At 36.6% G+C, this 15,019-nt stretch overlaps 1 protein-coding gene across 3 annotated transcripts in view; it reads left to right on the top strand.

The window, feature by feature from the left end:
• The window catches only part of XPO7 (exportin 7), a 73,075-nt gene that overhangs the window by 12,818 nt on the left and 45,238 nt on the right, over positions 1 to 15,019 (top strand). The window contains exon 1 of one of the 3 annotated variants that reach the window (XM_072952717.1): positions 8,195 to 8,311. The exons of the other annotated variants lie outside the window; for them this stretch is intronic. Coding sequence (XP_072808818.1) covers positions 8,216 to 8,311 — 96 coding nt within the window. The 5' untranslated portion in view covers positions 8,195 to 8,215. Of the gene's footprint in view, positions 1 to 8,194; positions 8,312 to 15,019 lie in introns of those variants that run through there. 3 annotated transcript variants of the gene reach the window in all.

Genomic DNA, 15,019 nt, shown 5'->3' with positions numbered 1-15,019 from the left:
AAATGGGCTTAGAATCACATAATTTTTAAACTAAGAAGAATCTTAGAATGTGATGATAAAATTTTTTTAAACTTTTATACTCTTTTTAGAGGAGATCTAACTGTATATTACTGTTTTTTAGAGATAATGTAAGAGTTTTAACTGTTCCAACCATTAAAATCTTAAATTTGTTAGGTAATTAGCACAATTAAAGAAAAATTACAAGTAAAACATTTAAGAAAGCTTCATTAGACAAGAATAGGTTTCGACAAGAAAAAAGTTTTTAATTGTGTATTTCATTTCTGTGGATCAGACACTGTGCTAATAAATGTTAGAGGTGAAGCAGAGAAGAAAATAGCCATGGTACTTGCTCAGAGATAGATGTTCAGAAATTGTACCAATAAATATGTGTTTACAATTTGTGATAAGTGATAATGAGGAAAAGAGAGAATACTGGTATCTTTTGAGAATGTGATTTCTTATTTTTATTATTGGGTGGAGATGTTAAGGAAAGGAAAGGGACAGTGTACCAGACAAAAAGAAATGGCATGTTTAAGTCCCTGAGGTCAGAAAGACCTCCCCTCACAGAACTGGAAAAGACCATCCTGGTTGAAGCTTAGTGAACAAAGGGAGATGAGGCTACAGAGATTAGCAAACCCTAGCATATGATGGATTGCTTTGCAGGCATTCAAACCAGATTTTTAGAGATTTAAATGATTTATTAAAATGCTTATTCCATAAGTTTTTTTAAATTTATTTACTCCGTGATTTTTTTCTTAGCTCTCACTTTTGAAAGATAGCGTAGCTGGATATAGAAATACAGTGTTGTCACTTTCTTTCACCCATTGAAGAGGTTATTCCGTTGTCTTCCACCTTTTGTTGCCGGGAATTCTGCTGTCAGTCTTATCATTTCTTTAGTACAATTACTATGTCTTGTCTGGGACACATAGTCTGAAACAGTCCCAATTTTTCACTCCTATTGCCTTAAGGTCACATCTGGCTTAACATTTGTCTCAGAAAAAAGTGTCCCAGTTTGGAAAATAAATTATGTGGTCACTTTATTTAAGGTCTTCTCTTCTTTGTTTTACTGCAAAGTGGGGTGGGTTGATTTTTTTTTTTTTGATTCTGTTTGATACATATTTCCTGAAACTGGGGATTTGGAGTTTTCATCAGTTCTGGAAAAGTCTCTGAATATTGCCTTTTGCATTCTCTGTCTTTCCTTCTGGAAACCTTTTTAGACGTATGTTGTATCTTCTTGTTCTGTCTCCTGTATGTCTTAACCACTCATATTTCATGTCTTTATTTGTTTTCTAGTCTGTATAATTTCCACAGATTTCTCTTTTAGTTCACTAACTCATTCTTCAACTGTGATTATTCAGCTGTTCAGCTCATCTGCTGAAGCTTTTGATTTAATTGGCTTATATTTTCCATTTTCCTAAGTTTTATTTAATCTTTATTCAAGTTGGCCTGTTCTTTTCTTCATAGTGTCTTGTTCTCTTAAGGTCTTGATTATGTCAACATCTGTACTCATCTCTGACATATATAAATTTCTTAGAGGTTTAATTCTGCTGTTGGTCTGCTGATTCTTGCACTCTTCATGTGTTTTCAGTCTTAGATTAAGGAATAAACTAAGAGATTTGTCTGTGGAAACCTTGTGTGGTCTGGAATGAAAGTGCCCTCTACTGGAGAGGTTTTGCATTTAATTCCACCTAGCACAGAAGTATCATTGGCCCAAAGTCAACTTGTATCTTAGTTTCTGAATCAGTTCTTGGTTACAGATTCTTAAGAGATTTTTTTCCCTTTACTCAGAGTTCAGATTAAGATAGACATGCTTCTTTATTGTCTTCGTGTACGGTTGGCAGATTTTAAACTTATATTTTAGTATCATTATTTTTTTAGTCTGCCTTCTTTCTGAGATATTTTATTTACTAGTATGAAATCAAGCATCCTTGGGGACTCATTTCCAGCTCCCACCCAGTGCAGGCCCAAAGATGTCAAAATGTAAGCCCCTAGATTACCGAGACCAGAAACCAGCCCACCCCATCTGCACCAGGACAGTCACATGCTTATCTTTCATGCTTGCTTCTCTGCTTTTCAGTTCTCTCTCAGTTTTTGGCCCTGGTTGATTCCCCCTACTCTTTAGTTAATGCAACCATGCATTTAAAAGCATTTTTGTCTTACTAAAATAGCAGCTCTAGATGTTTGTGTCAGGAAGGTTTGACGGTAACTACTTTGCCATATTGCTGGGACCGGAAGCAGGAACTTCGCTTACCAAGTATTTTCAAATGCACTCTCTCTTTTAATTTTTATATCAAGGTGCAAGCTTCGTTGGAGCGAGCAAAATAATTGCAAATTGAGCTTTGCACTCAAAGTCACAATCAGTGTGAACCAGGTCTAAAACTCTAATATTAAGCTCCGAGTCTAGGTCTCTTTCCAGTGCTCCCATTTTCCCACAAAATACAGATAGTGGAACTCATGTGTTTATTGGTATGTATATTTGTCTTTGCTAAATGGCTTGACCTTTTGCTTCTTTCTCAGAGATAGGGTTTTAAGAGGAATTTATTCTTTCAGGCAGTATGGGTTAGTGGGCACTGGATTTGAAGCCACATCTAAATCTAATTCCTTCAATGGCAGCATAACCTTTGGCAAAAACTTTCACCATCAGAGCTTTAGTTTTCTTATATGGAGCTGTTGTCTAGGGTACTGGGACTTCCTCCTGATTACACCCGAGGCCTCTCTCATGCCCCTGTGGTCCCTGTGAGGGGTACGCATGGGCAGGATCTTTCTTTCTCTCCCCAGTTTCTGCAAACCCCAGGGACTCAGTTTGCTTCATTTTTGTTATTTCATTTTCTTGTTTATTAGTTGCTGCCGTTTTTTCTGTCTTTTGGGGCTTTCTTTTCCCAAACACTTTTATGGACTAGTTCCCCCTGAAATAGTGTCATAGGGCCTTTTCTCCTAACAGGTTTACCCCTCGTCACCCGTTGAGCACTGACCAGGAATAACTGTTAACAGCCGAGTATTGTGAGCTCTTATGGTGCACCAGGCGCTTTGCTAGGAGCTGTGTGTGTTGTCAGTTCACCGGTCGAGCACTGACCAGGAATAACTGTGACAGCCGTGTATGCTGAGCTCTCACAGCGCCCCGGGCGCTTTGCTAGGAGCTGCGTGTTTTATCAGTGTAAACCTCACAACCACACGAGGTGTATGATGTCATTTTCATTTTATAGATGAGGAAACAGGCACAGAGAGGTTAAATAACTTGCCCAGTTTCACACACTTAGTAAGTTGTGGACCCGGATCTGAACTGTTACAGTCACACAGGCCTCCAGCGTGCACTGTACACAAGCTCCAGAGGTTGTCAAGTCCTGTGGTCGGGGGCCATGGCTTAGTGCTGCTTGATTGCCTCTGAGGTGGTGGCTGGAGGCATCTGCCCTTCTGTTTTATCCTCCTGAAAGCCAAGCTCTCTAGCCCCTTCCATCTGTCTCTAACCTGACCTTTGTTAGAATCACCAGAACCCCACCTCAACCTACTGGATCAAAATCTTGATTGTGGCCATTTGATTTTTTTAATAGCACCCTCAGGTGACTCTGATTAGCAGTCATTTAGGGATCTCTGGTAATTATTTCTTCTGCCAAGACCTCTCTTTATGCCCACAAGATCAAATCAGCAGAAGAATTTCTGACCTTTGTTTCAGAGGCAGTTTGGGTCTCAGAATGTACAGTCCTTATAACAGGCAGGTCACTGGATTCTGCTCTGCAGAGAACGGTTAAGAGTGAAGCTTGTCCTGACCGAAAATACTGTGATGACGGAATCATATGTGTTCTGTGATAATCTCAAAAGATTAATTCCCAAACCTCCATGAATCTTGAAATTTTGTGAGTCCGCCGTGGCAGCATTTCCTAAATATTTCATGGCTCATTGGCCTGTCACATGTTTCACACACATTAGAGGATTATGTGGTCTTAGAAGTTGGGAAACTTACATATTGTATTTCTCTCTTAGAAATTCATGGTGTACATTTGCATATTGAAGGACTCTTATAAGTTAAGTTTAAAAATTCTTTTTGCTTTGTTAAACTTGGCAGTTCACAAACTGGAAAGGTCTTTTATTCATGTAACTCTATTAGTAGCCAGTGTGAAACACTCATTGCTCTGTAGGTAGACGTTTCTGTTTTTTCATTTGAAAATGAGGGACAATATCTACTTCATATTGGGTGATTGTGAGGATGAAATGAGAGTTAAGAGGTGAAGTCAAGTGGTTAACTAGGCTACTCGCTACCTACAGAAGTGCCTTGCTACTGCTTCCAGCCTCAGCCAAATAGAAAACTTACTCTGTAGCCAACCTTTGGGTCGCTCTCTTGGTAGAGTCAGGCTGTGACTAATCAAACCTGTGAGTTTCCAACCATGAAAAAAAGTGATATTCTGCCATTTCAGTGACATGGGTGGACCTGAAGAATACTCGGCTTAGTGAAATAAGTCAGACAGAAAGACAGTACTATGTGATATCACTTACACACGGAATCTAAAAAATAATACAAATGAATGTATATGCAAAACAGAAACAGACTCACAGGTACAGAAAACAAGCTTGTGGTTACAAAAGGGGAGAGGAAAGCGGGGAGGGACAATTAAGGATATGAGACAGACAGATACAAACTACTGTACATAAAATAGATAGGCAACAAGGATACACTGTATAGCACAGGGAATTATACGCATTATATTGCAATAACCTTTGTGACGGAATATGATCTGCAGACATACTGAATCACTATGCTGTACACCTGAAACTAACGCAGTGTTGTAAATCAACTACATTTCAGTTTTTAAATCATACTTTAAAAACAAAGGAGTAATTTTCCGAGAAAAAAATTAAAATTTTCAATTTCAAGGTAATAAAAAACCAGAAATATATGAAGAAGAAAAAATTAGGTCATCTGTAGTCCCACAATTTAGAGATAAACACTGTTAACATTTTGTTGTATTTTCCTCCAATTTTTTAAATATGTAAAATAGGACTCAGTATAGCATTAAAATGTATTTTTTTAATTTAAAAATCTGAGTTTCAAAATTGTACTATATTTTTTAAATGCCTAGCACAATAAGAGCTCAAAAAATTTCAAGCTTACATATCTTCTGGAATTTTCAATACGGCTAGAGAAATTTTCAACTAACATCTATATATAATTATTTGTAGATGATAAATTACCACTATGAAACATGCACAAATTCATGTTGGTTGAATGAATGAATCTTATTTGGGCCTATTAAATGTATTTCCAGAATACACTTGAGTCATTAGTATTTCCAGAATACACTTGAGTCATCAAACTATTGATTTGCTATTTAAAACATCATGATTTGTTGCATCGGGCCAAAGTGCTTTTGATCTCTCTACCACCAGGATTAAACCTCTTAGTAGTCATGTAATTGGGAAGACCTGTAACTGCCTGGCTCCACAGGAGCTGGGCTGCGTACACTTTTCAAGCTGTGCTTGTCCAGTTCCTTAGCATTCTGAAGTAGCTCTCAGCTCTCTCCTTCCTAGTCCCGTCACTGTTCCTTTCACGGCAGGGTCCCCATCTGAAACAGCCTCTTGGTTGTCAGAACAGGGAAGGTCCTTTTTTGAGTTTAATTTTAATTACTAAAAGACGCACTAAAATCACTGGAAGTTATTGACTCGTAACTCTGGTTAATTGTAGAGGATCAAGCAGAAACGGAAGTACCCTGGACCAACTCAGAAACCTGCATTTCTGCTTCTCAGGGCCTGATTCTTGGGATCTTTGTTCGTCTTTTTAAAGTAATGTGTATTTGTTGAGCAGCTTCTATGTTCAAATTGATACTCAGTTTTTGCAGGTAGAGATTTTATATGGATAAACGAGAAGCTTGAAAGGTAATTTATAAAGAAGATAGAAAATTTGTATAAAGTTCCTATCGTTACTAAACTTTTATTACTAATACTTCAGAGAGGTGAGGTATGGGTAGTGAGTCTTATGTAACAGTTTTTCTAAAATTTTCTTAATATTATAGTCCTTTTTAAAAGGGCAAATGTTGTCTCATAGATTCCCCAGTATTGATTTAGAATATTTTGGTCTTAATGTAACAGATTATTAATAAACATAAAACTAGACGTAAATTTCACAGGATTGCCACTCTTAAGCAACTCTAAATTATTTTTACAAATTTAAAACAAACCTTAAACCAATTACATTTAAAATGGCAGCATACCTTTAATATGCTTGGTGATGATAATCTAATACTGACTCCTGTGCTATAAGTTCTTTTTTTTTCCTTTCTTTTGAGGTAAAATTCACATAATATAAAATTCACCGTTTTTAAAGTATATAATTCATTGGCTTCCAGTATATTCACAGTGTTGTGCAACCATCAGCTGTGTCTAATTCCGGACATTTTCATCACCCTAGGAAGAAACGCACACCCATGAAGAAGTGTCTGTAAGTTCTGTTTGAGTTCGGCATGCCAGTATTATTTTGTGCCCTGTGATGACCCAATTCTCCCTCCATTTTTCTGCAGAGGCCTGGGAGACATTCATTTATACTGTAACTTGGCCTTCAGTTGGTAGAATGCATTATTTACATGTTAAGTCCACCTCTGCTCCTTTTTTATTAGCCCTCAACTGTTAAATATAACTTCTTGTCATGAGTGTGTCCCTAGACAGGTGTGTGAGCACCAACATTATGACACAGTACTTGATACGAAGGTGATTAGCCAGATGATCCAAAATATGCTTGTATTATTTTTAAAAACAATCATAGAAAGGAAAACACATCATTAAAGTTCTCATAGACAACTTGTGAAACCCTACGACCATGTCTGAGGATCCCAGATTGAGGAATACTGTTAAAATTGCTGAGGTCTTGTGTGTACTTAATGAAGAGCATGGATGTTTTAAATTTCTTACTATACTTTACCATTTTTAAGATAATTGCCCTGCAGTGTGAAAATATCTTTTTGGAAAAGTCTTACTCGTATCTCATTTTGGTGAAAACATAATTCTTTTTTCACTGGGAACCTGAAAAATACTTCCTCCTTTTGGAAATTTCAAATCGATAATGAAATGAAGTAATTTCATTTTTAGCTCTTTCTATTTTTATTTTGTCCCTTATATATTCTTTGTGGATTAAAAGTTAGTAGACTTAGGTTTTTCCCTATAGAACACGCTCATGATTTTCAAGCAAGTAACTTATTTTCAGATTTTAAAATTTGCTTTAGAGACATTATTCCCAACAATTGAGTCATATTTTTATGCCAAAGTTAATTGAGTCAGATTCTTATAAAATAATTGTAAAATGAACTATCTCTATTTATGAATGATTTTTAACATTGTATCAGGAAAACAGCATCATCAAAACAGACTTTTTTTTTAAATTTATACTGTCCAAAAAGATTAGAAGGTAAGTGTGACGGAGTGGCAGAAGATGAGGCTAAAGAGACCAAGTCATGACATTCCTTATGAGCTAAGATAATGACATTTAATTTTACTCTGAAAACCAAGAAGTCATTGAAGAATTTTTTTAATGTAATTAGCAAACATTTCCTAGTCTTTTTAATTTTACCTGAACTTATTAACTCAGCACATGTGTTAAGAAAATCATATTTTTAAATCTGTCCTGAATTTGATGTTAGATTTGAGAACTAATTAGTTATCAGCCTTTCCCATCACTAAAATGTCTCTGCTTATGGAGGTGGACGTTTTCAGGTGTGAAGCTGATCTTTACACAGCTCAATCTGTAGTTAAATCTAGCCTTTGATGGCCAAAATGTGCTGTCTGATAATTTGGCAGAGAAATTAATCAAATACGTTTAAATCCCTTCATTCTTGGTGGTATTTTAAAAGTAATAATCATTGGTCACCTTCAGAGGGTGATAAGGAAACCCAATTCATTATCTTGAAAACTGGTAAAAGGAAAAGAATCCAGTATTACCCCTGCCTTTTCTAAGTGAACTGAGCCGGTAGATAACCAAATAGTAGATGAGGGGTAGAATCACTTTATAAATGTATTCCAAATAATACATGAAAAAGAAATTACAGAAATTAAAGTATCACCGTTTTATAATCCCTTCTGACAGTGGCAGTAAGCAACAGTGGCTCCTAACATCACCAAGGGACACAATCAGGCTTTATGTGCCTCCTGTAGTCTTGCCAGAGGGGGGCAGAACCTGAGTCTAATCCAATCTCTGGATCCATCTGTCGGTTTTTAGGAAATACCAAGAATCAGGAAGATGCTGAACTGCACCAAGAAAATGCAGTCAGCAAAACCCAAACCTGGGAAACGCCAGAGGTGCAACAGCCTGGGTTCTTCAATAGATGCATTACACGTGAGTGAAAGGGATGGTGGAGAACCCTAAGGATTAAAAGAACCTAAAAGACACCAAATTTTTTGTAAACATTTTTTTATTGAGTTACAGTCATTTTACAATGTAGTATCAAATTCCAGTGTAGAGCACAATTTTTCAGTTATACATGAACATGCATATATTCATTGTCGCATTTTTTTCGCTGTGAGCTACCACAAGATTTTGTGTATATTTCCCTGTGCTATACAGTATAATCTTGTTTATCTATTCTACATATGCCTGTCAGTATCTACAAATTTTGAACTCCCAGTCTTTCCCTTCCCACCCACCCCCTCTTGGCAACCACAAGTTTGTATTCTATGTCTTTGAGTCTGTTTCTGTTTTGTATTTATGGTTCTTGTTTCTGTTTTTAAGATTCCACATATGAGTGATCTCACATGGTATTTTTCTTTCTCTTTCTGGCTTACTTCACTTAGAATGACATTCTCCAGGAACATCTATGTTGCTGCAAATGGCATTATGTTGTCAGTTTTTATGGCTGAGTAGTATTCCATTGTATAAATATACCACATCTTCTTTATCCAGTCATCTGTTGATGGACATTTAAGCTGTTTCCATGTCTTGGCTATTGTGAATAGTGCTGCTATGAACATTGGGGTGCAGGTGTCTTTTCGAAGTAGGATTCCTTCTGGATATATGCCCAGGAGCGGGATTCCTGGGTCGTATGGTAAGTCAATTCCTAGTAAAAGACACCAATTTTTTTTAAACAGGCAAAACTAAACTGTCATGTCTAGGGAAGCACACAGTAAAAGGAAAATGGCAAGGGAGTGGTTAGTGTAAAAGCAGGGTGACGGTTACACACAGCAAGAGGAGGAAGGGGCTGTGACTGGGTGGGGCTTCTGGGGTGGGTGGCAGACTTCTGTTTCTGAACTTGACTGGTGTTCACCTTAGAATAATTCATTAGGTTGTACCTTGCAGTGTTGGAGAAGATGTAGTGAATAGTACTCCTAAGTATTTCTTGATAAATAAGATAAATTGGGTAGTTTCTAAGCCCCGCTTGTGTAAAGTGGAACCAGAGCTTCTCAAAGTGATATTTTTTATCAACTGCAGGAGCAGTTGTCAAACATTTGGTCTCAGGACCCTTTTGCACTGATGTTATTGAGAACTACAAAGAGCTTCTATTTATGTGATTTATAGCTCTAACATTTACCCAATTAGAAATTTTTTTTTCATTTTAGAATATGTGTTTAATTCATTTATACACTAATCATAACTCATAAACATTTTAAATGTTTATTAAGGTATAATTGACATATATTAGTTGCAAGTGTACAATATAATCATGTATTGTGTATATTGTAAAATGATCTCCACAGTAAGCGTAGTTAACATCTGTCATCATACACAGCTACAGAGTTTCTTTTTCTTGTGATGAGAACTTTTGAGATCTCTGTTAGCAACTTCCAAATAGGCAATACATTATTATTAACTGTAGTTGTCATGCCATACGTTACATTCTCCTGACTTATTTATTTTATGACTGGAAGTTTGTGCCTTTTGACTCCCTTCACCCATTTTCACCAGTATATTCTCTGTATCTATGAGCTTAGTATTTTTTTCTTTCCTTATTTCTCTGTTTTAGAGTCTACATATAAGTGAGATGATATGGTATTTGTCTTTCTCTGTCTGACTTATTTTACCCAGGATAATGCCCCCAAGTCCATCCATGTTGTCTCAAATAGCAAGTCCTTTCTTTTTCATGGCTGAGTAGTATTCTTGTGTGTGTGTGTGTGTCACATTTTGTGAATAATGCTGCAGTGAACATGAAGGTGCATTTTTTTGGAGGGGGGCAGTTAGTGCTTTTGTTTTCTTCAGATAAACACCCAGAAGTGGAATTGCTGATCATATGGTAGTTCTGTTTTTAATTTTTTAAGGAGCTTCCTTACTGTTTTCCATAGTGGTTGTACCAGTTTACATTCTTTATCAGCAGTGCACAAGGGTTCCCCTTTCTCCTTATCCTCTCTACAATCTCAATTGCTGTTTTTTGTCTTTTTGATAAAAGACATTCTAACAGGTGTAAGGTGATAGATATCTCATTGTGGTTTTGATTTTTCATTTCACTGGTAATTAATGATGTTGAGCATTTTTTTCGTGTGTCTTTTGGCCATCTATATATTTTCTTTGGAAAAAATGTCTATTCAAGTCCTCTGCCCATTTTTAAATTGGATTGTTTGGGGTTTTTGCTATTGAATTGTTTGAGTTATAAACACTTTTATGAAAAAAATGTCCCATGACAGAACACAAAAATTTAGTAAAGTAGTGTTGTTCTGTATTTTTTTGGTATATCTCTTTAATTTCTTGCTTAGTAGCATACAGCTGGATTCTCATGTGTACTTCTGCATTCAGCCTGTTACCATACATTGTTCTGGTTGAAATGTATGAACAAAAATCCAGCCTCACAAAGATTAGTAGTTGGAAAAGGGAGGTCTGTTTTAATAGTTTTTTCAGATAATTATGGATATTCTTCTTGGATACTTCTCTGACAAGTAGTAGGTTCACGAAGATGGGTTGCAATGTGGAACGTGCAATGTGGAACCTTACCTGAGCTTTCCTTACTCTGCTACATGAAAACCCACTGGTACGCAGCAGAAATGTTTTATGTACTTCCCATTTGTCACATGGAATATTTTCAAGAGTCCTCAAGGTTGAGATTTCATAAAAATAATAATTTTTCTGCTTCCTTCATCAAGGATGTTCTTAAGTGAAGCTGTCTTTTTTTTTTTTAACAAGTGTGTGACAGTGAAAAATACAGTGACTGCTAGTACATTTTGATGCCACTATGTTGGTTTGTACTAAGACACCAGCAGTTTCATCCAGCATTGCCTTTGTGCACCATTTGTGCAAATGTCAGTACAGTGGCAAAAGGCAGATAATGTCTCAGTATTATGATGAAACCAGCTTGGATTTCACAGACCTCTCGGTAACCACCAGAGGTCCATGAATCGTAGTGTGAGAAGCACTGACCTAGAAGATTTTGTGGATGCTCGCTGGCTGTTAGGTTCAGCACTTGTCTTTGTTTTGTTTTGTTGTTTGGTTTTTTGCTTTTTGCTTTATGTTTTGGTGGGGGTAGATAATTTGGTTTACTTATTTATTCTTGGAGGAGGTACTGGGGATTGAACCCAGTGCCTCATGCATGCTAAGCATGCACTCTGCCACTTGAGCTATACCCTCCCCCTCTCGTCTTTGTTATTTTTTTGAGAAAGATATGAAACAACTTCTTGTGTTTTCAAGAATTGGCACACGATGTGGCTTTCCCAGGCTTGTCAAGAATCAAGTACTTGATAATGTATGGAAGTTCCTTTTAGGTGTCATCAATTGAATAAAATACTTAGGACTGGAGTGTTAGTGTGCTTCAGTGATTGACAGTATGTTTCAAAATGTTCTACTTCAAATCATCTGCAAAATGTATAGCCCCCTTCTTTTTTTGGTTGCTGTAACTGAATACATTTCCTTCATAAGTGTTTGTTGCTCTACTGTTTGAAGAAATAAGATTGTAAGGATATAAAAGCAGACTTTGGTAGCATTAAAGGGTGGGTAATTTTATTAAACCACACAGCATCCTTTATTTCCTTCCCTTCAGGGTAACTAAATACAAAATCCTATTTCTTTCCTCCCATTTTACCTCCAGTGAGGGTGGGACTAGACATGAGAGTTCTCATTTTCTCCCCAGATATCACACATTTAAAAGGCATTTTGCTATAATGAAACACTTACTTATTGACAGTTTGCTCTGTGTTCAACACTGTGATAAATAACATGGGAAGATAAGTTACAAACTCATTAAACAGTCAATGGGCAGAATATAATATAATATGATATTTTAATGTTTAAAAATGTGTGTTGCTGAGTTCAAAGTTGTGCTAAAGAGATCAGTATGATCCAAATATTCAGAATGGTTTCTTGAAGGATTAGGGTGAGTCAGTAAGGCTAGGAGAAAAGGGAAATGCTGTGTAGACAGAATATACCTGGATTTCAGTAAAGCATTTGATAAAATCTTTCAGGATGTCCTCATAGACATTAGGTGATTAACTGAGATGTAAAATTTAATGCAGTCTCAAATATTTGTTGAATCATTGAGTAACTAGTTGAGTGACCGTACCCAAGTGTGCTGATGCTGTGACCGTGGGCTTATCCGTACAATATTTTTATCAGCATCTTAGATAAGGACATGCATTCCTTATGCATTTATCAAATATCTCCTGTGAGTTATATATTCCAACCTGCTCTCAAAAATCAAAATAACTAATATATATCCTATCCTTTAATCTCAAGGGTAGTAAAAGAAAAGATCATATAAACAATTAACTGCTGGAGTAAAGTTTAATGTGCTGCTCACACAAGGTGAAGGGGTGGGTTGTTTGATAGTAGATCTCAATAGACTAGGAAAATTCTCCAAGTCTGACAGGACAAGTTTATATGGATAAATGCAAGATCCTACATGTAGGTATAAAAAAACTGCGTGGCTATAAAATGGGGAAAATCTAGTTTAACAACAGAGTTGAAGAGGAGGACTTCTGGCGTTTCTAGCAGTATGGCAGAGTACATTACTTGAAAATTCTTCTCGGTAACACTGAGAAATGCTTCGTAAAGCATTAAAATAATTCCTTTCAAATACATACTTAATCTAACCCCCCAAAAGTAAGGGAAATCCCTTGGGAGCAAAACTGAGTAGGAAGACAGAGTTCCGTGAGTGGATCCTATTGAATTTGAATAAGCATTGAGAAGCTTGCAAAAAATGAGGGAAAGCTCCAAGTCCTCCACCCCCATTGATTAATTTAAATGAACCCACTCTAGCTGGAGAGTGGGGAGTGAGTAGTAAAGCAGAAGTCATTCTAGGGTCAAATGCCAAAGCTGAACACTTGTGCCTGCTGCAAAAGTAGGCATCTAAAGCTGCAGCTTCACCATCAATCCAGGGCCTTGGAAAGCAACTGGAGTTGTTAGCACTCCCTGGCCACTGGTAGAAACAGGGAAATGTAGGTATTCGGGATTTCCACAGAATTTTCCTATCACTCAGTTGTGAGTTTATATTGTCCCCAGCATGGGAAAGGCCGCCATAAATGAGATTGAGGAGATTTAGGTTACTCCATTGTCCCTCCTCACATATACACCGCAGGTACTCCTGATACTGGGAAATCATCAGGTGCAGAATTAAAAATTAACTGAACTATGTATGAAATGCTTAACAAAATAATGAATTTTTAAAGGAATAAAAGAGCAAAAAGTCACCATCAAAAATAATGAGGCACATTTGAAAAAAAATCAAATAGAATATAATCTAAAAGTACAATCTTTGAAATTTTAAACCCAGTGAGTAGGTTAGCATATTAGACAGTGAGGAAGAGGAAAATCCGCAAAGGTTGTTCAGAATCCAGCGTAGAGAAACAAGGTCAGGAAGAGCATGAAGTGTGAAAGGTCAAGAGACACGTGACAGACTGTTCAGCGAACCTAGAAAGAGAGAATGGAGGAGAGACAAGTATTTGAAGAATGTTGGCTGAGAATTTTCTAGAACAAGTTAAAGGTGCTTTGCATATAAAAAAGATAGATTTTTAAAAATCATACCTAAGCATATGTAGTAAAGGTACAAACTCTCAGAAAGAAAACATCACCAGATAAAAATCAGGCTGATAGAGACATCTCAACAGCAGTTTGGGGGGGGGGGGAAACCAAACGTATTAGGCAGGTAGGTTTGTTTTTAACTTAATTCACAGCCGTTCCCTAAAATATTTCAGAGTCCAGAGGGGTGAATGGGTCTAAAACAAAAAGAAGTCTGTTTCTACATTGCATACACTACTTTTTTATTGTTGTTGCATATTTTGTTAGTTGCATATGTGGCAGCAAATCTGCTAAAATTTACTGTAAACTCTGCTCTTCAGGTGAAGTGGGTGTTGTGTTTTTTTTAAAAAATGGAGAAAATGCCTGGTTAAGCTGCAGAAACTTACAGAGATGATATTTTCAATTGTCAGTGGCCAGAATAGTATTAAAAATTTTTGGCAGGAGGGGATAACCAGAGATGCTACATGAAATAGAAGACCCACAGGCAAAGCAGCTTACATTTTGCTGCCCTTTCCCATATAGACATATTTGGGGTGTTGAGGAATGATTTCTTACAAGAGTAACAGTAAGTTATTTAAATATGAGCATGACTTTGAAATAACCTTGTAAGTCTATCTTTTGAAGATTCTTCCTGTATAGATCCTCTAGCATAATAATATTTTATACCAGATAGATACAGTGTGGATCCTAATTTAGACCTGCAGAGAACCACCGTCAGTTTGACCATCTTTGAATATGACTGACAGTGTTATAATAGCTATGTATTAAACTAGAGATTTTAACCATTTTATTCCCCTGTCAAGTGGACCAGCAAGGTGAAAAGTAGGAGGTGAAATGGCATGTTTTATTATAGAACATTGGTTAGTGAACTGTAGACAATATTAAAATAAAATTTGGGGAAGAAAAGTAGGACTTTTTTTAAGTTGACAAATTAGATTTATTTTTACGAGACTCTATTTTTTAATATATTTTATTTTTTGGATCAGTTTTCAGTTTACAGAAAAATTGAGTGGAAAATACAGAGTTCCCATATACCTCCTTATCCTCACATACAGTTTCCGCTGTTACTAACATCTTTCATTACTGTGGCATGTTATAATTGATGAGCCAGTATTG

The sequence above is a fragment of the Vicugna pacos genome, chromosome 31 (genome assembly GCF_048564905.1).
Source record: "Vicugna pacos chromosome 31, VicPac4, whole genome shotgun sequence".
NCBI classification, from domain to species: Eukaryota; Metazoa; Chordata; class Mammalia; order Artiodactyla; family Camelidae; genus Vicugna; species Vicugna pacos.
Note: the sequence above shows the minus strand (reverse complement) of the source record. Positions and strands in the feature narration are given on the sequence as shown.